Consider the following 27,001-nt stretch of genomic DNA (forward strand, 5'->3'; position numbering starts at 1 on the left):
GGAGGAGGAGCTGGAGAGGGGGAGAGGGAGGGGGAAGGGGAGAGGGAGGGGGGAGGGGGAGCGGAGAGAGGAAAGGGGGAGCGGGAGGGGAAGGGGGGAGGGGGGAGGGGAAGGAGGAGCGGGGAGGAGGAGCTGGAGGGGGAGAGGGAGGGGGGAGCGGACTGGGGGAGAGGGAAGGGGAGAGGGGGGAGAGGGAGGGGGAGGGGAGAGGAGGAGCGGAGAGCGGCAAGGGGGAGCGGGAGGGGGCGGGGCGTCCCACCGGGGCCCTGACCCGCGCGGGGGACCCCCGCCTGCCCCGAGGCGCCGCCCCCGGGGGCGGGAGGCTTAGAGGTGGTCTCCGGCCCGGGGCGGCCGAGCGTGGCTGCGGGCAGAGCGGCGCGCGGCGGAGGTGGCAGGTGAGGGCTCCGGGCCGCGGCGGGGGGCGGTGGCGGGCGCTCGGGCGTGGAGCCTGGGGCGGGCGGGATCGCCTCTCCCCGTGGCCGGAAACACAGCTCGGTGCTCCGCAGGGCCCCAGGGCGCCCGGGTCCGGTCCCCGGCGAGGCCCCCCGCCCCCTCCCCCCTCCCCTGGGGTCCCCGCGGGACGCCGTCCCCGCCCGTCCCCTTCCCGCTAAGGTCCCCGGAGCGCGGCTGCAGCTCTCGACCCCGCGGTCGTGCCCTCCGCCCCCCTCCGCGCCGCGGCTGCAGCCCCTCCCGTGCCCGCGGCGCCCTCGCAGGCCTCCCGGGCCGCCGGAGCATCCCCGGGCAAGGCGGGGATTGCAGGGGGGCTGCTGGGGGCGCTGGGGCGCGGGCGCGGGGAGACCGGCCGGGGTGGAGGGGGGCCTGGAGTTGGAGAAACTGTTTCCAGGGGCGCGGGGGTGACTTGGAGGGACGCAAAGGTGGTCAGGGGGCTGGAGGCGGAGGCTGCAGCAAGGGAGGCCGACAGGTGGAGGAGCTTATCCCCAGGCCCAGGCAGGTTGAAGAGGAAGGCCGAAAGGTCGGCTCCCCCGTCAGAGGGCAGAGCGCTGGGGGGGCGGGAGGGGGGGTGGACAGCTGGAAGCTCCTAGAGGGAGCAGAGGATGCAGGCTCAAGAGGAGCAGGCTGGTTCAAGGGCTAGGAGGCAGCAGAAGGGAACCCTCGGTGATGGGTGCTGATGGGCGCGAGGGGAGGAGGAGCTGCGGCCGGGAGTCAGGGAGGCCCCAGGGTGGAGGGGCCCCAGGAAAGGGGCCCTCCCTTTCCAAGCTTAGCTAATTCCCTGGCCAAATGTGGGCTGCGGGGTGGTAGGATGAGGCCGCCGGCTTCACCTGTGGCCGGCACACCTGCCCACTCACCTTTATGCTTCTGGAGCTTCAGAGCTACTGGCCTCCCCATTCTGGGCGGTTCACCTCCTTCTGGGCTCTTCTCTGCTCCCCCTGGCCTCTCCACTCAGGTGTCCCAAGGGCCGGGTCCTTGCCCTCTCAGGCACAGTCCGCGCCAGCGGCTTCTGCTGGGACTAATGGGTAAAACTCTCAAATCAGTGTTTCTGACTCAGCACAAAGATCGTAAACCAAAAACACACAGTCGCCTCACCCTCATTTCCAATGTCTGAGGGTCACTTGGCCCCTAGGCCCTAGGGGCGGCAGTGGGTGCTTTGAGTTGGCCTCCAGGTGCCGAGGCCTGGTCAGCGAGAGAGCGCACTGGCTGTCCCTTGGCCGGTGACCAGTCACTGTAGGTGCAAGGTCCTTGCCTCGCAGCCAATTTCATACCCAGCTGTAGCCTCTCTTTTACCAGCATCTCAAACATTTCTCAAGAATTAGCAGATGGATAGGGAGACTGTAGTCTGCTGCAGAGGTGAAACTCTCAGAAGTTTCCTTTGCCCTGACCCTGTGCCCCTCCACAGACCCGAAGAGCTGGTCCTTGTGACAGAGGATTGGACTCCCCTGATCTCCAGACGCTGAGTGCTCTTCACTTTCCCAAGGCTCCCGGGCTGGTTTGATCTGCTGCCAGCACCACACGTGGCTAATTACATTAAAATTGGGACTTGTTTTTTGGATGGAGAGCCACAGGAAATGGATTTTCCTCCAACTGAAAATACTTATGAGCTTTATTATCTAAAAAAAAAAAAAAAAAAAAATGCAGGGATCCCCTGGTGGCTCAGTGGTTTAGCACCTGCCTTCAGCCTAGGGGCCTAGTGCGTGATCCTGGAGGCCCAGGGGTGGAGTCCCGTATTGGGCTCCCTGCGTGGAGCCTGCTTCTCCCTCTGCCTGTGTCTCTGCCTCTCTCTGTGTCTCTCATGAATAAATCAATGAAATCTAAAAATAAATAAAAATTTTAAAAATGTACAATTCCCGCATTGCCACGTAGTAAGGCAGTAGCTTTCGGGGGTGGGTTGAAGCAGCCTTTCTCTCTCTGCTCTGGTTCCAGACCCTGCATCATGGAGGCTCTTTCTGAAGCAAATGGCACCTTCGCCATCCGCCTTTTAAAGATGCTGTGTCAAGATGACCCTTCACGCAACGTGTTTTACTCTCCTGTGATCATCTCCTCTGCCCTGGCCATGGTCTACCTGGGGGCAAAAGGAAACACCGCTGCCCAGGTGGCCCAGGTAAACCTGCTTGTCGCCCAGGGGAAGAGAAGGCCTTTGGGGGGTTATGTTCTATGGCCCAGCTTCATACCTCTGACTCCAGAGCTCCCATAAGGCAGGATGGGGGGGTGCCAGGTGTGTGCACACATCTGTGCCTCCGTGTGCCGGTGGCGCTGCTAGAGACCAAGACAGAAAGGGCAGGGCCGGGAGTCTCCTCCACTGAGATGCTTTTTGGGGGGAAGTTCCCTAATTAATAACCTGGATGAGACCATCAAAATCTTGTCCTAGCGCTTTATCTCTGTTTAGAAATCAGTACTGAAATTCTTTGAAATCTAAGCGGCTAAGAGCTCTCATTTTTGGAGTAAAAGACTGCATGGCTATGACTATTCTTTGGCAGACAGGTAGGTTAAGATCTATTTCAAGCCATTAATATGCCAACATGCCTTCCTAGCTCAGTAAGGGGATGGACAAAAATACGCACAAGTGGATAAAAAACCACATGTCTTTGTTACACATACACACTATATCATGTGGCCTAGTCTGCTTAACAGACGTTCGGCAAACATCGGAAAATGATAAAAAGTCGATCCCTGTCCTGAAGGGATGGAGCGAGCAGAGGGACATGTGCCCGAGATAAAACCTGAAAGCTTATTTTCTCCTGCCACTGTAGATACCTTCACTGTCGACGACGTGTGGATCAGTGTGGCTCTTGGTTTTGATAGGACTTTTTTTTCCCTTGAGAACTTTATCTGGGGTGATTTTTTTTTTTTTTCATTTTTTCAGCTTGCGGTAGGAGGGATTGAAGGTTTAGGTGTAGAGGGGGTCTTCTTTTTTTTTTTTTTGAGGGGGGCTTCTTTAGCCTACCGAACTTTCTATGCTTTAAGCTAGCTGATGAACCCTTCTGGGGGCTTTTTTTGAGAGCCTCAAGATCGGTTACTTTGTGTTCAGAGACATTGAAATTCCTGATCCTCCTGGGCTCGGCTGGACGGCAATGGCACTGGCTATGCTAAGTGCACGTTGCTTAGAGCACTAAGGGACCTTCTCTCACGGAACTAGCTTTCAGATTCTGTGTGCACTGGTGGGGACGGAAAGTGAGGTTTCCCCCACTGACTGTATTTCTTCCCATCTCCCCATGAACCATTCATGCTTTTAATTGTATGTGCTTTTGGGTTTTTTTCCTTGTGCTGTTGGGTTTTTTTCCTTGTGAATCTTAGATGCGAGTTTCCCTCTATATAGGATATAGTTCATACTTATGTTTTCCTTGGGATGCAAAATTTTATAAAAGCCCCTTTTCTGAGCCCCTCTTATCCTTGTCACTACTTACCTTTTTTTTTTTTTTAAGATTTACTTATTCATTTGAGAAAGAGAGGGGCAGACGGAGAGGGAGAGGGAGAGTCCCAAGCAGACTCCCTGAAGCATGGAGCCTGACAAGGGGCTTGATCCCACAACCTTGAGATCATGACCTGAGCCAAAACCGATAGTTGGTTACTTAGTGGACTGCACCACCCAGGTGCCCCTTTCTATTACCTGCCTTGAAACAATAGAGATCTATTTAGGTAGAAAAGCCAACTCTTACTCCCCTGCTCTTTTTAAATTAAAAAATGTTTAACTTAAATTCAATTTAGTTAACATAAAGTAGATTATTAGTTTCAGGGGTAAAATTTAGTGTCACATGCATACAACACCCAGTGCTCATTACATCCCGTGGCTTCCTATAATGCCCATCACCCAGTTACCCCCTCCCCCGACCCGCCCTCCTCCAGCGACCCTCAGTGTGTTGTGTCCTTGTAGATCAGAGTCCCTTGTTGTTTGTCTCCCTCTCTGTTTTAACCTTATTTTATTTTCCCTTTCCTTCCCCTATATTCACCTCTTTTGTTTCTTAAATTCCACATATGAGTGAAATCATATGGTATTTTTCTTTCTCTGACTGCCTTATTTCACTTAGCCTAATACCCTCTAGTTCCGTCCACACCACTGCAAATGGGAAGAGTTCATCCCTTCTGATGGCTGAGTCCATTGTCTATATAGAACACCTCTTCTTTATCCATTCATCTGTCGAAGGACACCTGGGCTCCTTCCATATTTTCACTGTTATGGACATTGCTGCTGTGAACATTGGGGCGCAGGTGCCCCTTCAAATTGCTGTTTGTATCCTTCGGATAGATACCTAGTGGTGCAATTGCTGGATCATAAGGTAACTCTATTTTCAACGTCTTGAGGAACCTCCGCACTGTTTTCCAGAGTGGCTGCGCCAGCCTGCGTTCCCACCATCGGTGCAAGAGGGTTTCCCTTCTGCACATTCTCGCCAACATCTGTCATTTCCTGTCTTGTTCATTTTAACCATCCTCACTGTGTATCTCACTGTGGTTTTGCTGTATTTCTCTTTTTAGTAAATGTGCTGCCGAAGCAAGCACTTGCTGTATTTCTCTGATGCCGAGTGATGCTGAGCATTTTTTCATGTGTCTGGATCATGTGTAGGTCTTCTTTGGAGAAATGCCTGTTTCATGTCTTCTGCCCAGTTCTTGACTGGATTTTTGTTTGTTTTTTGAGTGTTGAGTTTGATAAGTTCTTTGTAGGTTTTGGCCACTAGCCCTTTATCTGATACATCATGTGCAAATATTTCCTCCCATTCTGTAGGTTGCTTTTTAGTTTTGTTGACTGTTTCCTTTGCTGTGCAGAACTTTTTATCCTGATGAAGTCCCAGTAGTTCATTTTTGCTTTTGTTTCCCTTGCCTTCAGGGCCATATCTAGCAAGAAGTTGCTGCGGCCAAGGTCACAGAGGTTGCTGCCTGTGTTCTCCTCTAGGATTCTGATGGATTCCTGTCTCACATTTAGGCCTTTCATTCATTGTGTCTTACTCCCTTGTTTTCTGTTCTCTGCCTCCCCCCTTTTCTTTCTATATCTTCTCCCCACCCCCACATCCTGTTGCCCTAGTAGGTATTAAATCTGCAATTAAATTGAAAGTAATGTTCCTTTTGAAAAAAGAGAAAACAATGCCCTTTAAAGGAAAATTTTGTGGAGTATTTGGGAAAGAATTTTGCTTACAGATGCTGGAATCAGCAAGAAGGCCATTAAACTGAGACCGATTGCTGTGATCAAAGGATAGAATGCTGACTGCAGCCACCAAACTCCACTGCCCCTCATGGGATGGAGGTGGACTGAAACTCCTCAGACATCAGACTCGAGACCTGACAGGTTCCAAAGTGCACAGCTGTAACTGTCCATTCCAACGTGGCTGGCGGGCGGCTGCTGCCTTCAGGAGCCAGTGTTGTAACATTACCTTCCGGGAAGAGTAACATTGCCCTCATTTGGAAAGGAATGTATGTGCTTCCTCCCTGATTATCCCACATGTTTTAGGAAAATCTGTTAGGGGGTGGGGATAGATCAAGATACTGCCTAACTCCTCATAGAAGTCTTAGTCATGACAGTGAGCTTCTTTACACCAAGCTCTGTGTTTATATTCTGAGAGGTATCATGTAGAGCGTTCTATTAAATAAGAAGGTTTTGAAAAAAAAAAAAAAAAAAGATTTTTTGAGACATTCTTTTTTTTTTTTTTTTTTTTTTTTTTGAGAAAGAGAGCGTGCTTGAGCAACTGGCAGAGATGGGGGAAGGACAGAGGGAGATGGAGAAAGAATGTCAAGCAGACTCTGCACTGAGCGCAGAGCCCAACGCAGGGCTTGCTCTCATGACCCCAACCAAGATCATGACCTGAGCTGAAATGAAGCGTCAGATGCTCAACTGACTGAGCCACCCAGGTGCCTCCCAAAGAACAATCTTCATAAATTTCAAAATTATGTTTTCTCAACAGGTGCTTTCATTAAGCACAGAGAAAGACATTCATCAGAGTTTCCAGTCGCTTCTCGCAGAAGTGAACAAACCTGGCACCCAGTACTTGCTCCGAACAGCCAACAGGCTCTTTGGAGAAAAGACTTGTGAATTCCTCCCGGTAAGTTGAGTCAGCAGGACAATAAAAGTTGTAATCAAAGTATAGAGTCTGAAAGGAAGATCCCAAAGAACTGAAAATTATGGTAAACATGTTTTTTAAAATCCTATTTCTATAACCGTGCCTTGAATTTTTAAGAATTTGACTACTTCTAAAATTCATTTATCCATTTCTGGTTATTCATGGCTTAGTACTTCCCTCTTTATAAACTCTGCTGTTACAGTGCCTAGTGGACTAAGATTCGATCAGTTTCAAGAGATGTAGACTCATTTTAATAAAATGTATGTAATATCCCGATTTGGGGGGGAAACTAGACTTTATCTCGGAATATAGCCGCGTTGCACTTTTCTTTCCAAAGACCTTTAAGGAATCCTGTCTTCGGTTCTACAATGCTGAGTTGGAACAGCTTCCCTTTGCCAAAGCGGCAGAGCCGTCCAGGAAGCACATCAACGCTTGGGTCTCAGAGAAGACTGAAGGTCAGAATTGCTTGCAGTTACCTCCCCCTCCCCCCGACCCTCCCCGCACCCTCGGCTTTCCCCTCCTTCCCCTGGTTCTCCTCCCCTTGCTTTTCCTGCTGCTCCGACTTCAGATTTCACTAGTGTTTCACTTGGTCTGGGCGCTGACAGGTTGGGCCTCTTGCCTTATTTGCACCTTAATGGCCTCACAGGGGTTCTGGGCAGATGCTCAGGTGTGCAACAGCAGACACCAAAGAGTTTATCCGCTCCCCTGGGACCAGAAGGACTGATACAAATGTCCAAAGAAACTGATAGGCCAGGGGCACCTGGGAGGCTCAGTGGTGGAGCATCTGCCTTGGGCTCAGGCTGTGACCCCGGAGTCCTGGGATCGAGTCCCACATGGGACTCACTGCATGGAGCCTGCTTCTCCCTCTGCCTGTGTCTCTGCCTCTCTCTGTGTCTCTCAGGAATAAATAAATAAAATCTTCTAAAAAAGAAAGAAAGAAACCAATAGGCCAGATTTCCAGCTTAATAGCTTGCACTGACTGAAGCGTAGCTTCACGTGGCCCGTGCCCTTCGCAGGGCCCCTGGGAGGCGGCTCGCTCTGGTTCTGCTGTGAGACAGGCGCCTGGGCTTCCTCTCTGGAAATTCTCTGCGGCCTTCCTTACCCCCCACCTCCCCAGGCTGCCCACAAAACTGCCTTGTTCTGCTTTCAGGGCTGCTCACACTCCCCCGTGAGCTTTGCTGAGCCCAGATTGGAGAGGCCGCAGACGCTGCCTCAGGCCCGGGCAGCTCGACGGACTGAAATCACGCTCTGTTTGGCCTTGAGCCTGATTCGTTTCTCTTTTACAGAGTGGAGGGTTCTTTTTAAATTTTTTTTAATTTTTATTTATTTATGATAGTCACACAGAGAGAGAGAGAGAGGCAGAGACACAGGCAGAGGGAGAAGCAGGCTCCATGCACCGGAGCCCGACGTGGGACTCGATCCCGGGTCTCCAGGATCGCACCCTGGGCCAAAGGCAGGCGCCAAACCGCTGCGCCACCCAGGGATCCCCAGAGTGGAGGGTTCTGATCGTGGGCCGCGTGCCCGCTGATGTTGGAGCCACGCAGGACCCTCCGCGCTAACTGCTAAGCATAGCACCTCGAGGAGCACTGTGACTAAGTCGGGCCACAGAGAACGAGAGGTTGTCTGTCCTTACAGAGCCAGCAGTGGTTGCTACCATTTCTTGGAATATTTGCCCCTTAGGGCATCTGGGGGCAGCGACTCAGTAGGGCTGCTCTTGGTTGGTTGGAAAAATACATCATAATATCCAGGGAAGAAGGGGGTGTCTTTCACTGGCCCACTTTACCTTTCCCAGGAATGTCTGGTGTTTTGTTTATTTTATTTATTTATTTTTAAAGATTTTATTTATTAATTCATGAGAGACAGAGAGAGAGAGAGAGAGGCAGAGACACAGGCAGAGGGAGAAGCAGGCTCCATGCAGGGAGGTCGATGTGGACTCGATCCCAGGACTCCAAATTCACGACCTGGGCTGAAGGTAGACGCCCAACCACTGAGCAACCCAGGTGTCCTGGTGTTTTGTTTAGAGAATCAAATAGTGAAATCTCTTCCAGATCCTTCCAGAAGCTCCTCAGAGCACCCAGGCTGCCCAGCCTCAGCTATTTCCCCTTTGAGCCATTCATCCTGGCTGCCTCCGATGCGGACATAGCGCTGGTTGTGACGTCCGTGCATTAACTACACACTCCATTTTACCACTTGAGATTAACAGAAGTCCCTCCCAGCCCATCTCTCATATCCTGCTTGCCTTCATGTCTGACCTAATATAGTGTTTTTCTTTGAGTGATTTATAAATCTTGTGCTGTTATCAACTCTGTGACTGTCCCCACAGCATTGGTGACCTGGCTGTGAAATACCACTTGTATGTGTTGTTTTTTTATTTCTGCACATAACAGTCCGAACTCAGCTCATTTCAAAAAGAAATGAATATTTGGTTCTTGATTAATAACCAAGAATCTAAAAAACAAAAAAAAAAAACCAAAAAAACAAAACAAAACAAAACAAAAAAAACAAGCATCTGCCAGTAAGCCTTACCACAATTTATTCATCACACTTCTGTGAAAAGAAAAAACACCTGAATATATTCTCTACTTTTCCTGGAAGGTAAAATTCAAGAGCTGTTGCCAGGTGGCTCAATTGATGCAAAGACCAGGCTGGTTCTTGTCAATGCCATCTACTTCAAAGGAAGGTGGAATGAACAGTTCGACAAAAGGTACACAAGGGAAATGCCTTTTAGAATAAACCAGGTGAGAGAAGCTTTCAGAAATCCTCCTAGTTTCATGAAGAAAGTGAATGGAAATAGTTAACTTTGTAAAAACATAAATGATTGGCTAAAAATAATTCTGAAACTTAACACCTTTGTGAATGGAATTTTAAAGTAGAAGAGAACTGAGAAATAAAAATTATTTGCTATGATTTTTTTTTTTGCATTTTATTACTGCTCCTATGGCCTCTGATAATTTCTCCTACATTCATTGCTGCCACCTAATTCAGGAAACTTAAGACTTTTTTTTCTAAGTCCAGTAAGCTTAACAGAAAGCAAAAAACAAGTGTTCAGGAGTGTGATATGTTGTATGTGTTGGGGAGCATATAGAAGGAGTCAATATCATTTTAATCAGATATTTTAAAAATTAAAATAAGTATAGACTTGGATTATTGTTAATCATTATTGATCTAGTATTTATATGTTTGTAATATTAAAACTGACAAAGATGTTAGGCATTAAAATAGCTTGTGGAATCTCCCAGCTTGTGGAAAAAAAAAAAAAATTCATGAAATTAGGAAACTTACACTTTACAGGTAAATCCTTTGGGGGGGGCATAAGGTGTACTTCATATAATCAGCCCTTTAGTTATAAAGGTGTGTTGGGGGAGGACCTTTCTAGCATCTAATTTTTATAATAGCTGATCCATATCAGTTTTTAAAAATTTAATGAGTAGTCCAATGAACTTCTGCGTGCATATTACCTCTTCTGTACTTTAAAAAAATACATATTGCATTGGATTCGAGTATCAGAATTGGAACAAGTGGATTTAAATATGTGAAGAGACATGTAATTCCCTCTGCTTTCTGAGGGGCCGTCTGCATACACTACGGGTCACACTGCTGCGAAACTCTTCAGTTTCTTTTTCTTTATCATTAACACGTTTTCCACTTGAATACAAATAGTTTTCTGTTTCAGTTCATTTGATTATATTGTTTCCTTAGATGTATTGCAGATTTTACATGAGGAAATTGGATTTGCCTCCTACGAAAAATGCAGTGTTGCGTTTATTTCGCTGAATAAAACGTGTCCTTTCCTAGGCTGGCACCGTATTTGCTTGCACTACGGGCCTTGTGGTGGTGACAGGAAAGAGTCAGCGCTAGCACACGAATATTGCTTCCATCAGGGGGGCTGAAAACACTCCTGGAGCCAATTATAGCTGTTTTGGAAATTTTTATTGCCGCTTTCAAGAGTCTGTTTTTAATTCTGTGCTCACCTGTTTAATTCCCATCAGAAGGAGCAAAGGCCAGTGCAGATGATGTACCAGGAAGCCACGTTTAAGCTCGCCTACATCGAAGAGCTGCAGACGCAGGTCCTGGAGCTGCCCTATGTGGGCGACGAGCTGAGCATGCTCATTCTGCTCCCGGACGACCACGTGGAGCTCAGCTCGGTGAGGGTCCAGGGATGCCCTCTGCGTCCTTCCTGCTAGGCCTCAAGCGCCGCGGTCAGCGTGTGTTACCTTCCACGTCCATGGTGTGCGCAGCCAGGCAGCGGGCACAGCGTTCAGGCGCTGGCCTCTGGAACCCAGCGGCCCGCCAGGACCCACTCCTCCCATTGTTATCCACGTGATCTTGCCAAATTCCTTAACTCCGTTTTTGGGCCTCGAAAATGGGGATGGTGGGACTCCTGGGGGGCTCAGTGGTTGAGCATCTGCCTTGGGCTCAGGGTGTGACCCTGGGGTCCTGGGGTCGAGTCCCGCATCAGGCTCCTTGCGGGGAGCCTGCTTCCCCTCTGCCTGGGTCTCTGCCTCTCTCTCTCTCTCTGTCTCTCTCATGAATAAATACATTAAATATTTAATTTTATTAAAGACAACCTCTCAAGTGGACAACCTCTGCTTGAGGGTTATGAGATTGAAATGAGGGTGGTTCAGGTAACAAACTTAGCGCATTGGGACATAATAAGCCCTGAATAAATGCGGTCCATTATTACTATCATGATCATTGTTAGCATTATATTTTATTTATCTATTTTTTAAAGATTTATTAGAGAGAGAGAGAGCAGTGTGCGCTTGAGGGACAGAAGGAGAGGGAGAAGCAGACTCCCCGCTGAGCAGGGGGCAAAAGGAAAGAAAGAAAGAGAGAAAGAAAGAAAGGAGAGAGAGAAAGAGAGAAAGGAGAGAGAGAAAGAGAGAAAAGAAAGAAAAAGAAAACGAAGGGAAAGCAGAGTCAGGTAGGCCTTGACGGTTGTCGGGATAAAGCGGTGACCCTGCGGCCGCTGGGTAAGACGGGGAAGGGCCACCAGGGTGCTCCCTGCTAGGCCCGCGCCCACAGGTGGGGGGGGAAGGGACGTGCGTGTCAACCTGTACTGAGCCGTGAGATTTAAAGTGTAATTGGGGTCCTTCCAGGTGGAGAGCCATCTGACTTGGGAGCGATTCCGCGCGTGGACCGGGCCGGCGTGCATGCGGAGCACCGACGTGGAGGTCTTCCTGCCCAGACTGCAGCTGGGGGAGGAGTACGACCTGGCCGCGGTGCTTGGGCCTTTGGGGATGGCCGATGCCTTTCAGGGGGACAAGGCCGACTTCTCGGCGATGTCGGCCCGCGGAGATGTGTGTCTGTCCAGGTTTGTGCACAGGAGTGTGCTCGAGGTGGACGAGGAGGGCACGGCGGCGGCGGCGGCCAGCGCGGCCCTGGTGGTGGCCGAGTGCTGCTCCGAGTCGGGGCCCAGGTTCTGCGCCGACCACCCCTTCCTGTTCCTCATTAGGCACAACGCAGCCGGCAGTATTCTGTTCTGCGGCAGGTTTTCCTCCCCGTAAGGGCGAGCCCCTCCGTCTCCCCATGACCCCTGTCCTGCCCCGCGCCTGTCCACACTCGGCTGGCCCCGTCCTGGCCCCTCGTTGGCCCTACCCAGTGTAGGGCAGGGGACGAGAGACCTTAGTGATTCCCTGGGGTGTTCAGAGCCCAGTCCTCATCCCGTCGGATGGGACGCAGAGCTTCCCCAGACTGGGTCCCCCTCCCTCCGTAGGTAAGTTACCTGTGACACTGAGTCCTGCCTCGGTCCTCAAATCCTGCTGCATACTTGCCTTAGCCTGTTTCCCTGGTGACAAGCGCTGCGAGCTCGGGCTACTGTTCTCTGTGCGCTGGTGCATGGGCTTTGTAGAAAGTTTCCTTAATGTACATTTTTATTTTATCTTTGTTTAATATTCATGCATCACCAGCTAGGTGGCAAACAGGGCCTGGGGCATTGGAGACGACAGGGTGGAGTCACGGCCTTTGGACACCTGGTCTTAAATAATCTTGCCAGAATCATGTAGCTTTTAGGACAGCCAGATAGGACAAGGTTATGTCCTTAAACTTATCACGTGATCCCCTTGTAGGGATCATACCTTTCTTCGCGTTCTTGTATCTCTCCACCTCCAACTCTCACAAAAATTTCGTTCAACTCTTAAAGCGCATTTCCGATGTCATCTTCTCCGAGAATAGTTTCCTTTTCTGCATAAGCAGATGTGCATCTTTGAACCCATGGAGGGAGGGCATTTCTCTTATGGCATTTGCTTTATTAATCACCGTGTTCTCCAACTAGACCTTAAATTCCTCAGGGCTTGGGAAGTGTATTTTGCAGTCTATGTGCTACTTACAATGCAGCGATATGTAATTTGATCACAGCTGAGCTCTGTAATTTTTTTAAAAAGTGATTAGATATCAGTGACATTATTGGGGCCTTCTTAAAGGATTTGTTATTGAGGTGAAATTCACATAGCGTAAAATTAACCATTTTTAAGCAAACAGTGCGGTGGCCTTTAGGACATTGAAAATGTTGTGCAACCACCACCTCTATCTAGTTCCAAAAAATGTTCCTCACCCCAGAGGAAAACCTGTGCAGTCACTCCTCGTCCTCTAACCCCCTTCGACCCCAGACAACTGCCAATCTGCTTTCTACCTCTATGGACTTACTTATTCTGGATATTTCATGTAAATGGATTGCTTTTGTTTCTGGCTTTTACTTAGCATGGCGTGTGCGAGGTTCATTCACGTTGTTGTATGTACTTCATCTCTTTTTATGACTGAATAATAGTCTACCATAGAGCTGCAGCACGACTTGTTTGTCTACTCATTCATTGATGGACATTTGATTTGTTTCCATCTTTTGGTTATTTGTGAGTCATCCTCCTACACATGTGCATATTTGTGTATTTGTTTGGATCACTGTTATACCAGGGTTCCAGTTTCTTCACATCCTTATCAACACTTGTTATTTCCCACCCTTGAGAAACTTGTGGGAACAGTTTTAAAAATCATGGCCACTCTGGTGGTGGAAGTGAAATCTCATTGTGCATTTTACTTGCATTTTCTTGATGACTAATAGTGTTGAGCATCTTTTTATGTGCTTACTGGCTGTTTGGATAGCTTCTTTGGAGAGAAGTCTATTCAAGTCCTTTGTCCATTTTTTCATAGGGTTGTCTTTTTGTTGTCAAGTTATAAGAGTTCTTTATATATACTGGATACTAGACCCTTCTCAGATATATGGTTTGCAATATTCTCTCCCTTTGTTTAGGTTATATTTCCCCTTTCTTGATAGTACCCTCTGATCCACAAAGGTTTTTAATTTCAGTGAAGTCCAGTTTATCTATTTTTTCTTTTGTTACTCATACTTACAGTATCATATGTAATAACCCTTTGCCAACTCCAAAGTCATGGACATTTACAACTATTTTTCCTAAGACTTTTATGATTTTAGATCTTCTGTTTAGAATGTTAATCTATTTTGATGTATATGATATGAGGTTTGGGTCCAACTTAATTTTTTTTGCATATAGGATATCAGTTGTCTCAGCACCTGTAACTGCTTTTGAACTGAAAAAGGATGTTGATAATAAACAAAAAAGAAAGACAATATCTAAAAAAATGAAAATATCTAAAAAAAATGATAAGGTGAAATATCATACAGTTGGCATACACACACACACACACAGACACAAGTATCTCAAATCCATTCCATGAAGGATACCATAATGAGACTGAAAGAAACTATAAAAAAAAACAGTAAAGAATTAACACTAGGGTATACAAAGAACCCCTGCAAACCAAAGAGAATAAGACAGTCAATTATTAATCATAAAAATACAAATAAAATACCGTGAGGTACTGCCCTACATCCATCAGATTGGTGTCAGTTAGAAAGTTGGATACTATGCAGCATCAGCCAGGAAGTAGGGAAATTTGGGAGCACTTGTGGGACCAGGAACCAATATGGCCAAGATAGAAAGTAATCTGTCAGTGAACTCAATTGGCGTCTGCTCTGGGCTCCAGCAGGCTCCTTTCTGGGTGTGTGGCCCAGTGATGTCATCGCACAAGTCCACAGGAGTGTTCACTGCCACTTCATTTATGTTGGCAATGAGTCGGGAGCTACCTAAGTGTCCATCTCAATGGGAATAGATAATGAAGATGTGAGACATACTCTGTGATATTATATAGGAGTTAGAAACTAAAGTACAGAGTAGGTCTTTAGTCTTGGATAGCTGATGTTGAGTTAAAAAAATTATGTATATAGTATAGTAGTATATATATAAGTATATATAAATATACTTCAACAACTTTTAAGTTTTACTTCTGTAAAAATCTCTTCAGGATATGTTAAACAAGGATATACACCAATTGTATTTCTTCTATTGGTGAGAAACTTTTCATAAATTTTGTTACCATATTTTATTAATGAACAGGTTTATTCCGCCCCCAGTCAAATCTAGGTTTTTCCTTAGCGATTTTTGACACTGCTTTCAATTCTTAGAAAGACTTTCCCATTCAAGCCAGTAGGTCACCTATATTTTCTTCTAAACTATTATGTTTTTAACTGACTTAACTATTCAATCCATCTGAAATTTGTTTTTGTGTTGTTGACATTCAGGAGAAATATAATTTTATTTATTTACAACCAATTTCTCAACGTTATTTGTAAGTAATCTGTTTTTCCCCAATGTTCATGATGATTTTCTCATCTTCATTCTTCCAGGTGAACTTCAGAATAATTTTGCAATACTCAAAATAATTTTTTTTAAAGATTTTATTTATTTATTCATGAAAGATGCAGAGAGAGAGAGAGGCAGAGACACAGGCAGAGGGAGAAGCAGGCTCCATGCAGGGAGCCTGATGCAGAACTCAATCCCGGGACTCCAGGATCATGCCCTGAGCTGAAGGCGGGTGCTCAACTGCTGAGCCACCCAAAGATCCCCTCAAAATAATTTTTTAACTTTGATATTTTTTGGAGGGATTAGTGTGACATTAAACATATAAATTTGGGATAAATTAATCTATTTACAGTGTTAGTCTTGTTTTAAAAAAATGTGAGGAGTCTCCATTTATCCAAATCCTTTTTTTTAATATATCTCAGTCTATATATAGATACATATAGACATAGTTTTGTTTTTCTCATTATTTCTACATTTTATTGTCATTATAATAATTGTGAGAGCATTTTTTCCCTCACCTGGTTATGAGTTACATCTAAGCAAACAATTGAAGTTTAATACATACTAAAGAGAATCACTATTTCTGTCTCCTACTACTAAACAACCCTTCTGACACGAGTCGTGTGGGTTTTTCTACACCAAAGAATTCTCCGCTTCTCAGGGACACCGAGCGGGTGCCTTAGCAATTTAACTCAGTTTGAATTTACTTTTTCCTCAATAGGAGAATTTAATTCACTTATATTATACAATACTATGCAGAACCTTTTTTTTAAATTGTGAAGGGTCTATAAGCAGTTCCTGAAAAAGATCATGAAAACCAATTAAGTGAAAAACACAGCTTGTGTGTGCACAGCATGATGCACACACTTATGTGAACAAGCTTTGTATGTGTACATGTAAATTCATGTATGGGAGCCTATGGGAAAAGGTCTAAAGACTAAGCCTTCACTGCTAACAGAGGTTATCTCTGGGAAAGGTTTGGAGGGGAATGGGGGGATACTTCCAATTTTTACTCTGTTTTCATATTATTTAACATTTCAACTAGGAAAGTCTAATCCTGTGATCTGCACATAATTTAAAGGAAGAAGAACTCTGAGATGTAACCACATGTGTAGTTCTTAGTGACATGGTATTGGAACGGAAATAAAATCTACATAAACACCTTTAAAATGTTTTATTCTTGGCTTTTATGGAAGTATCTACTTTATTTATATTTATATTTTTTGAAGGTGTTATTTATTCATGAGGGACATACAGAGAGAGGCAGAGACACAGACAGAGGGAGAAGCAGGCTTCCTGCGGGGAGCCCAATGTGGGACTTGATCCCGGGACCCCAGGGTCACAGCCTGAACCAAAGGCAAATGCTCAAGCACTGAGCCCCCCAGGTGCTCCTGTAAGAGTTTTTAATAAGAATATCAAACATATATCTTCCTCCAATCATGAAGGAGGTTTATGTCCATCTTTTTTTTTTTTTTTTAATTATCTTTCAAAACTTTATTTCCATGTGAACTGACTTCACATGTTTGGCCCATTGATTCCCTAGGGTTGTGTGGATGAGTAGGCACTTTGGTAGTTCCACACCACATTACAGTACAGATTAAGTTCCCTCATGGAGGGACACAAAAGACAGGGACAGAGATGGATAGAGATACAGAGACTCTGTGAGTTTGACTCATGTCCCCTGGATATGTTAGACATTTGGATATTGCCCAAGAGAAACATGCAGCGCATGAAAATATCAATCCTAACAAACCCAAATGGGCCAAACTACAGTTGTTTGGTCTCTCAAGCTTCTAAGACAAAGCGGTGAGTGCAGGGACCAACAAACTCTCTTCTTGGTTCTCTGGAGCTTGGGCTACTTCTCTAAATTCCCAGGAGCTAAGGTTGTATAATGTGGGCAGAGAAGGGGAAGTTTCCAGTCCAGACTGTGATGCTAATCTTGAAGTGTGAACCGGGTCCTGCTATTTCCTCCCTACCACCTGCTGCGTGAGCCAGTCCCCCACCTTCCAGGGCGATGAAATAAGGAAGTCCATTTGGACAAGACTCCCAGCTCCAGCGTTCTCTAAGCCTGTGCTTCTGGATCTCTTCTTGACAACAGGTGGAGATGGCATCAGGACAGCCTAGGGCCCCAAGGAGACGTGGGCTCCGCTGAAAAACGGTGAGGTAAAGGAAATTAGATCTAGTAATTCTTTTCTTTCCGTGGAAGGAGGAATTAGCATTTGTTAAACCCCGGTGCGGCCCAGAGACCGTGCTGGGCACTGCACCTGCATATTTTTACTTAGTGCTCACAGCAACACGGGAAGGTCAATATTGATAAGAAAACTGCGGTTCCGAGAAGTTAGGCAACTTCACTTAGCCTTGTCCATTTAGTTAGTACAAGGCTGGCAGGGAAATGAAGCCAGAGCTCTCCACAGCAAGGCCAGAAGCGAGCGTGGGCGGGCCTGGGTGAAAGGCACGCACCCCCCTGCCCCCACTGCAAGGTGCACGGGCTCGGGCTCGGGCTCGGGGTCACCCCTGCCCTCCCAGCACAGCGGAAACAAGGGGCTGCCAGCGCCTTGTTCTTGCTTCTTGAAACATTAAGGAGGCTCTACTGACCGAAGCGGGCTGGGGGGAGAGGGTAGCTACCACCCAGAACTCCATCTCTCCAGGGAGGACGGCTTAGTGATGCCCCAGGGCCTGTGCCCCCTGGGACCCCAGCCTGGGCGGACAGGATGGAGCGGATTCGGGGGAGGAAAACGACTAGACTGAAGCCAAGCTGGTCCAGACCCGGGGGCTGGGATGGGGGACGCGAGAGCAGCTCTGCGGGGCCGGCGAAGCCCCGCCCCTTATCGCAAGGCCCGCCCCTTTATCAACAGGCCACGCCCCCTTCCCACCAGGCCTGCCCCTCCCGCCCCCTTTCCAACCAGGCCCCGCCCCGCCAGAGCCTTTCCCTCCAGGCCCCGCCCCCGTCCGCCCCAGGCCCCGCCCCTCCGGCCCCGCCCCTTTCCCTCCAGGCCCCGCCCCCCGCCCAGCCCAGGGAGGGAGGGAGGAGAACCTGGGGCCCTGATTCTGCTCCCAGCCATCCTCTGGCTCCTGCGTGTGTCCCTGGAGAGCCCCGGGGCCCCAGGGGAGTCATTTGAGCTTTAGGAGAGGACAAGGAAGGACCACCAGGATCCAGGCATCTGCTGTGTGCCTAGGATTAGGAAACACGGCCGCGTTCTTCGGGGACTACAGTTGCAGGGGCCACAAGACCTCAATGGCCATTTTCTTAAGGCCGAGGCCTTGATTCCTCTGCAGAGAGAGCTGCGGAGTAGGAGCTGGGAAGGGTCAGGAGGGAAGGCTCCGAGAGCCAGGACATTATGTCCTTGTAGTAGCACCGTTGGGACCCAGAAGTAGGCACTGACTCGGGGAGAAGCCTGATGAGGCGAATCCTTAACAAGCGAGCAGCAACAGGGCCACATTGGTTGTGTTTGGCCAGCATTTATTCCGATTGGCCGCTGCTCAGGAGATTCTCACCACCACCCTGGGGCCTGGCCTCTGGCAGATGTGCTTGGTGGGCCCCCACCGCCACCCCAACACACTTCCTATGAAGCACCCTGTGCTTGGTCAGTGGGGCCTCCCAGAGGTAAGCTGAAGATCGCTGCCCAGGTTTGGGTTCCCAGGACAGAGCTCCGTGCTCCTCTCAGGCCAGAGCTGGGGGCAGCTGAGCTCCCAGGCAGGCATCTAGGTCATCAAAGCCAGGATGGAGTCCAGGACTGGGAGGGACTCAAGTGCTGCCAGGACAAGAATTGGGACAGGGCTCCAGGCTTACCTAGGGGCAAAGAGGCCAGGGCCTTGGCATGGCAGGTGGGTCCTCCGGGGTCCACCAGAAGACCCTGGTCTGGGAGTGGCCTGGCTGGGGCCCAAGCAAACTCTGCCCCTGAGTTGCCTGAGATTTCCCAAATCAAGATCCCGGGGTGCGCTCTGCTCAGTCACGTACATATGCAGAGCCCCAAGGCAGCCCAGTGGTAGGTGCCCGAGGTCTGTAGCCGGCCAGCCTGGGTGTGACCCTCTCTGTGCCCCCTACTGACTGGACCACTGCAGCTCTCCAAGCCCGATTTCCTCATCTATCAGGATGCCTCTCTCAAAGGATTAGGGTTGTGATCCACTTGGGACAACAGGGAACTGACAGTAAGAGCTTGATAAATGTTAGCTTCTGGGACCGTTTCAAGTTCATCAGATTGTTCTCTTCCGAAGGCATAGCTAAGGCCACGGAAAATGGGGAATGAAATCTTTTGTGGGCAGATGGTGAAGAAAAGAGGTGGAAGGACAAGGAGACATATATTACTTCATGAGTGCGGGGTCGAGGGCCGGGCTCCTGGGAGGCCATCTTGGGACAACCAGAGGCAGCGGAAGGGATGGTCACGGGCGGTTGGCGGCAGGGGCAGGAGAGGCGTGATGGCAAGCGACGAGGGAGCGGAGTCGAGCAGAGTCAGGTCTGACAGGCCTTCCTTCCTCCCTGCCCGATGGCGCCTGGGAGCCGCCACAGACACCGGTCCCTCCCCTGGCAAGCGTGACCTCCTGCCTCGCGGCTGCCCAGCCTCGCCTGGCCTTCACCCTGCTTCGCAGAGTCCTCCGAGGGAGACTGAGAAGGCAGGAGAAGAGGCAGCTTCCTACGCACGCCCACTTCCCTGGGCCGTACAGCAGCCAAGCTTGTCCCCTCCAAGCCCGTGAACACCCTGCTGGCTCTACTGAGCAGGCCCCGTCCTTGACGACAGCGAACTGTCCCACACGCCGAATACATCTGTCTCTGTGCTCTGGTTCCAGAACCCCCAGCACGGATGCCCTCTCAAGCGAATGGCCCCTTTGCTGTCTATCTTTTAAAGAAAACCCTTCACACAATGTCTTTTGTTTTGTTTTGTTTCTCTTTTCCTTTCTGAATGTCTCCTCTGCTTTGGCTATGCTTCTCCTGAGGGCAGAGGGCAACACTGCTGCCCAAATGCCCAGAGGTCTCCACGGCAGCGGAGGAGGAATTGGGTGTGGTCATTAGAGTCATTTGCCAAAAGTTTCTGCGTTTTCTCCTTTCTTGCACTTGGCAGGATTGGTCTTTTTTTTTTTTTTTCCTGGCTCCCCTGTGGGGCCATATGACCCGTTCTGGCCACTGGGTCACAGGTAGAAGGGACACACACACAAGAACATTAACTGACAGCTTGAGGTCCTCCAGAATTCTTTTTGTCGCTCTAACACGGCATCGGCAACATTTGAGATGACGGCTACTCCACTTGCCTGGGACCCTCGGTGCCCCTGCCTAACCATCACGGACAAACAGCCTGAAAACTAAGTGACTCTTTGCTAGTTTAGGCCACTGAGATTTGAGGGATTGTTTGTTACCCAGTGTACCCAAGCCAATCCTGACTGATATAATCAAACACTGTTTTTTCCCCCACCACACACCTTCACAGAAGCTGCTCATGAGAACTTTCGCCAGCGCTGCTGCAATGGCCAAAGAAGTGAAAAATGTGGTAGGACCTTGAAGACCTGTGATAACTTCCTCACTTTTCACATAAACTCAGAGGTGTCGTTTTGTGGGAAGGCCCTGAGCTTAGACTGATTTAAATCCAGGCTGTGCCTCTGATCTGCTAAGGAACCTTTCTTCAGCCACATACCTTTTCAGAACCTTATAAAAGACAGATAGTATCAGCTTGGCTTGTATTCACAAAACAGAAAACATCTATAAACTAGTGAAATATGTATGTAAAAGTGCTTTATAAATTTTAAAATAATGTGCACCTTAGCCATAAAAATATTGACTGTGTAATGCCTGATGATTCTTCTAGTTCAAAAAGTTTCTGTAACTGCAGAAGAGTTTATTCAAGAGATCAAATCCAACTTTTATACTGGAAACCCATATTATAGGTGGAGAAAGTGGCTTGGACTGAGAAACAGCTCTGAATATGGGCAGAGTTACACATCAGATGTACTGGTCTAGCCCAAAGCCTCATGCCACAGGTGTTGATGAACCTGAAGTTCAGAGATTAATAAGCAAGTTGAAGTCACTTCTAGTTCTAGGCAAGATGGAGTAAGGATGACTGGGCTTGCCCTCCCAGGGAATGAACCATAAAACTGGACAATACATATGAACTAGCTGCTTTCAGGTATTGGATAGACAGTGCAAGGTTGTAATCTTTGAAAGAAAAGCCACACATGAGATGAGATCTATATTATAGCTGAGAGAGCACTTTCCAAGCTGCAGCACAGGGAAGAGGAGCCCAAGCAGAAAAGAGAAAAAGAAAAAAAAAAAAAAGAAAGAAAGAAAAGAAAAGAGGAGTGTCCCTGGGTAGAACGGACCAAGATCAGAGTCTAAGGTTGTTGGAGCAAGTTGCATTTGCAGGACATGGTGCCACACAATGGGGAGAAATATAGAAAAGTAGCTTCCAAAACATCCAGAGGAGTTCCTTTCCTTGGGTCTTTGACTGAATACTGAGCTGCAGCACAGGATGAGATTCTGTGAGACTTGGCAGAGAACAGACGGGTCATGAGGGCTGGACCAAGATTCCAGATTACATGGTGCTGCAATGGAATTAGACTGCGTTGTTAGATTTCTGGCCTTACAGAGTTAAGAAAGCCCTGCTGAACAACTAGGGCTTCTGGTTGAGAGTCCAGGAAGCCCAGGCCTTTAGGACTAAGGCTAATATAGCCCCAGAATAAGGGCTCCCTATTGATAAGGGTCCTTATTCTGGACCCTCCCTAACAAAACCTAACCTCATCAGCACCAAATAGCCACCAAGTAAGAAGAAAACTCAATTCTATTTAAAGGAAGACAACATAACCAACAATGTCCAGCATGGAATAAAAAATTACTAATTATAGGTAAGTAAATATGGCCCATAACCGGGGGAAAAAAGCAGTCAATAGAAACAGACACAAAAATGATGCCAATGTTGACATTAACGGCCAAAGATTGCAACACAACTATTGTAAATGTGTTAAAGGATTTAAGGAATACATGGCATAATGAACAAACAGATGTGAAAACCCAATAGATAGATACTCACACACACACACACACACACACGGAAAGGAAATTCTTGAATAGAAAAATCTGAAATAAAAGACTTAGTAGATGACCTTAACAGTGGACTAGACATTGCCACAAAAAAATTAGTAAATACACTATGACTTTTACTCCAAAAAACTTCAGTATGCATTTAGTTTTGTTTAAAAACAAAACAAACAAACAAAAAAACCCCAACATTTTCTGGGCATCTGTGTGGCTCAGTCAGTTAATCGTTTGCTTCGGGCTCAGGTCATGATCCTGGGGTCCTGGGGTCGAGCCCCATTTTGGGTTCTCTGCTCAGTGGGGAGCCTGCTTCTCCCTCTCCCTCTGCCCCTCCACCCTGCTTGTGCTCTCTCTCATACTCTCTCTGGTGCATGCTCTCTGTCTCTCTCAAATAAATAAATAAAGTCCTTAAAAAAAGACATTTTCCTACCTAATTATAATACCACATTCACACTTATCAAAAGAACAATTATTTCCTCACATCCAATCCACATTCAAATTGCCTTGTAATCCCGGAAATATCTTGGTTTTTTAAAGATTAATTTATTTATTTGAGAGAGAGAGAGTGAGAGCAGGAGAGCGACAGAGGGAGAAGGAGACTCCTCAAGCCGACTCCCTGCTGAGCACAGAGCCCCAGGACGTGGGGCTCCATCCCAGGGTCCTGCGATCTTGACCTGGGTAAACCAAGACTCGGATGCTCAACCAGCTGAGCTACCCAGGCGCCCCTGGAAATATCTTTTATGGTTCTTTTCTTCTCACGAGAATCCATTCATGGGTTAGGCATCATATTTGATTTTTATGAGTCTTAAAACTCTTTTATTACAGAACAGCCTCTCTGAACACCCCACTTCCTTCATTTTCTGAGACATTGAGAAGAAGAGATCATTCTTGTACCATGTCCTGCAAACAAGATTGCCGTTGGTACTCATCCTAGTGGGGTTCGGCTCAAGTAGGCTAGGGAGAAGAAAAGGTACACAAAATAAGCTCCTGCTGGAACTTTATGACTTTAGCCCCTAATCAGCCGGCGATGCCCCACTACCCACATTTCACTTAGCAAAATATCACATAGGCTTTGTTCAGTGTCCATGAATACATTTCTCTGGCATCTTCATATCTTAGTAGTCAATCTTATTACCTTTTCTTTATACCTTCTCCCCCTCCTTCTGTCGTGCACTGAACGTCTTCTCGGCACTAAAATTACATAAATATTCACCTATATTTTTCTTTAGAGTTTTAATAGTTTTGTTTTTTATATTGATCTATTTTGGAGTTTATTTCCAACTGGCATACGAGAAGCCAAAATTTTAAGCTAATAGGCTTTTGTGTTTCTTAAAAATAGTGACGATATGAGTTAATTCAGTATTATCGGACAAAGATAAGGTAGGAATCCTCCAAATCCCCCGCATCTGTAACTCTGTCCTGAGGAACAAGTCACTGTGCACGGCTAGAGCAAGGAGACCACTAAGTGCTCCAAATGTCCTTTTATTAATGAACCACAAAGGATTAACACTAATATATGAACCGAACAGCTTTGATGACCGCTTGGGCTCAGAGCACTTCTGTCCACATGCAGATTAGATGTTCGAACTGTCGTTTTTGTTCATCGTCGATTACTGAGCCCACCACATACTAACATTGCTGCTTGGTCCCTTTCAAATTTTATGCTTGATCTTTCCCTGAACGTGTGAACCTCCCAGACAATGTCACCCCACCTCTCTGTTACGACAGGAAAAGACCCAGTGGAGCTTAGTAGAAAGACTTTCCTTGAACACCCACTGTTCTTCGGGAAACTGAAGGGCGACGCCTAAGGTAATTTATTTTTCTTTTTTTGAAAAGTACCTTCGGTAAATGGAAGTAAAGTCATTTGCATGTTGATGTCACTTCTTGTTAACATTAACAGACTGGGAATTGAGTCCTTGTTTAGAATGACCAGTGGGCTCTTTGGAGAAGAGACGTATGATGTCCTCTCAGTAAGTCAGACCTCATGACTGATCAAAAGACTTACTATGAATTTAGCAACACTGTCAGTAAGCAGCAGTGCTTGAGGGGTTTTTTCTCACATGACTCAACTCTATGACACCAACTGGCTGCCCCCAAAATTCCATTTTGTAGTAGTTACAGAGTTAGTGCAGATGTCACACGTTGAAGAGCTTAGCCCCCCCAAGACTGCTCCCTGAAGTGGGCATGCTAGCCCGAAATGGAGGGTTCTATTTCTGCCCAGGTGACTACAAATTACAAGTTCCCATGGCCAATCCCTACATTCAGTAATTTATCACATTACTGATCAGCTATTGGTTTCTTAGGAGGGATATCACGGCATCGGGCAGAGTGTATGGGAGAGGGGCACAGAATTTTCTGGGCACACCACCGTCCCAAGCTCCTCCACGTGCTCCTCAGCCTGGAAGCTCTCCAAACCCCGCTCTTGAGGGCTTTTTATGTAAGTCCGATTGAGTCATTATTGGACTCAGTCTCCAGCTTCTGGTCCTTTCCCCAGAGGTCAGAGGGTGGAGCTGGAACTCCCCACTCTCTAATTGCCCATTTTAGGAGCTCTGTGCCAGGAACTGGGACCGAGAATGATGACGATGATGATGATGATGACGACTAATATTCTCTGATGGTCCCACACCCTGAATGAAACTAACTCCCCAGGGAGCCTGGAAGGGGATGGGATGACTGGTCCTGCTCCGATTCTGAGTGAGCTCCGCGGGACCTTGCAGGGTGGAGGCCGGGGCCACAGAGACCACGGTAATGCAGCCACGAAGCAGGAGGGACGGCGGGACGGCCCTTGTCGGGCTGAGCCTCTCTGCCCTCTGTCCAGGTGCACGTGTCCTGGTCACCACCGCCACCGTCCGTGCTCCCTGAGATGTGCTCCTGGATGTGTGGCCCCTCGAGATTGTTGGGAGGCAGCTCCCTTGTCAGCACTATGTTTAGGATTTTCACTTCTCAGGACAACAATCAAGTATTTAGGAAAAGAAGGCTTTCATCCTGGGTTATCCTGGGTCATCCTGGGTCCTCCAGGGACCTTCCAGATGCGGTGTAGCCTCCACCCGAGGCTCTGCGGAGGCCCCGGGCCCAGGCGAGGCGGCCCTGCTTCCAATCACCTGGGGTGGGCCAGGGGTGGGGAATCACCCCAACAGGGGCGGGCACCTGTTGGGCCGGGTCCCCGGAGGCACCGGGCCGGCTTCCCTGGGCTTGGCTCAATTTAAGGGGCGCATCCCACGCTGATTTGGGCTCCAAAGCCGAAGACACAGAGAAAGCTCCTGCCCGAGGCCCGCCTGGGCATCAGGTGGGGCTGTCCTGCGGGGCCCCGGTAGGACGCCCCACTGCGCCCCAGGTCCTGGGGCAGAGCCGGGGGTGCGGCCTGTCCCCGTGGGACCCCCGGACTCCCACCCCGACGTGCACCCTCCATGACTGGCCACGCTGGCCCTCGGGTGGGACAGCGAGCATCCTCCTCACCACCCCAGGCCCCTCTGTTCCCCCACCTGGGGCAGCGGGAGGCCCTCCACCCCTCCCATCCCTTCATAAAGCCAGGTACAGCTACAATCCACCTGCCTCAACTTGCCCTTTTAGTTTAGAAACATTTCTCTATGTAGAAATGATTCAATATTGCTCTTCTGTTTATTCCTAACGCCTTTTTAAGACCATTACAATCCAGGGGATCCCTGGGTGGCTCAGCGGTTTAGCACCTGCCTTCAGCCCAGGACGTGATCCTAGAGACCTGGGATTGAGTCCCACGTCGGGCTCCTGCATGGAGCCTGCTTCTCCCTCTGCCTCTCTCTGTCATGAATGAATAAATAAAAAATCTTAAAAAAAAAAAAAAGACCATTATCATCTGCCCTCTGGCAGAGATGAGAGGCAGCCCAAACTCTCTGCGCTGTATCTTGTCAAGAATAGTTTCAGGCACCTGAAAACTGAGGATTCCTGTTTGCGAAGTCGACTACTAGGCACGAGAGCCGTAACAGTTTGACAGGCTGGTCCCCAGCTCATGATATGTTCTTTATACGCGTTATCACTGTGCCTGGGCCCAAGTTCTACTTAGACCTCTTTATTGTCTTTCCTTTTTTTTTTTTAATTTTAAAGATTTTATTTATTTATTCATGAGAGAGACAGAGAGGGAGAGGCAGAGACACAGACAGAGGGAGAAGCAGGCTCCATGCCGGGATCCAGACATGGGACTTGATCCTGGGTCTCCAGGATCACACCCTGGGCTGAAGGTGGTGCTAAACCGCTGAGGCTACCCTATTGTGTTTCCTTTTTGAAAAAGACAACCTTGTAGAGGTAGTGCCTGCCGATTCAATTGGATCATTGACACAACGGGCCCTTGTCGATGCTGTATACTTCAAAGGAAAGCAGTCCAGGCAGTTTGATGAAAAACATACGGAAGAAAGTTTTTTAAAATTAACAACATAAAGCTATATTGACCTGTGCAGAAACTGTCTTGAGACACGGGCCTGTTGCTTTGAGCTTAATTGTGTCCCTTTGATTTCATGTGATGAAGTCTTAACCCCCAGCACCTGAGAATATGCACTATATTTGGAGGTGGGATTTAGAGGTAGCTCTAGAGAGGAATCAAGGTAAAATGAGATCAGGTGGGTTGGCCCCTATGTCAGGAAATTTGGACACAGACACATGGAGGGAAGACGATGCTAAGATGAACGTGCAAGTCAAGGAGAGAGGCTCTCAGCGGGAACCACATCTCTGACACCTTGATCTTGGACTTGCCACCTGAGCCCTGGGAAACAATAAACTTCTGTTGTATAAGTCTGTGGTAGTTCGTGAAAGCAGCCACAAGAAAGTAATTTAAATTTTAAGAATCGCTATGATTT

At 48.0% G+C, this 27,001-nt stretch overlaps 1 protein-coding gene across 4 annotated transcripts; it reads left to right on the forward strand.

The window, feature by feature from the left end:
- The first annotated feature begins 242 nt into the window (after positions 1-242).
- Positions 243-16,327, forward strand: SERPINB9 (serpin family B member 9). Of its 4 annotated transcripts, none has more exons than XM_077886328.1 (7): positions 243-395; positions 2,380-2,557; positions 6,345-6,482; positions 6,838-6,955; positions 9,096-9,238; positions 10,490-10,645; positions 11,600-16,327. In XM_077886328.1, the coding sequence occupies exons 2-7, from the start codon at positions 2,390-2,392 to the stop codon at positions 12,005-12,007; spliced, it is 1,131 nt and encodes a 376-aa protein (XP_077742454.1). In that variant the 5' UTR covers positions 243-395; positions 2,380-2,389; the 3' UTR covers positions 12,008-16,327. The 4 variants fall into 4 exon arrangements, with proteins under 4 accessions (XP_077742454.1, XP_077742455.1, XP_077742453.1 ...); XM_077886329.1 differs by lacking the exon at positions 243-395 and adding an exon at positions 949-973; XM_077886327.1 differs by lacking the exon at positions 243-395 and adding an exon at positions 1,094-1,475.
- The last annotated feature ends 10,674 nt before the right edge of the window (positions 16,328-27,001 follow it).

Source organism: Canis aureus, chromosome 37 (assembly GCF_053574225.1).
Source record: "Canis aureus isolate CA01 chromosome 37, VMU_Caureus_v.1.0, whole genome shotgun sequence".
In the NCBI taxonomy this organism is placed as follows: Eukaryota; Metazoa; Chordata; class Mammalia; order Carnivora; family Canidae; genus Canis; species Canis aureus.

Coding starts and splice junctions, on each gene's coding strand:
- SERPINB9 (XM_077886327.1), top strand. CDS start 1,312: ATGCTTCTGGAGCTTCAGAGCTACTGGCCTCCCCATTCTGGGCGGTTC. Junction 2,558..6,344: donor CCGCTGCCCAGGTGGCCCAG/GTAAACCTGCTT, acceptor TTTTCTCAACAG/GTGCTTTCATTAAGCACAGA. Junction 6,483..6,837: donor AGACTTGTGAATTCCTCCCG/GTAAGTTGAGTC, acceptor TTCTTTCCAAAG/ACCTTTAAGGAATCCTGTCT.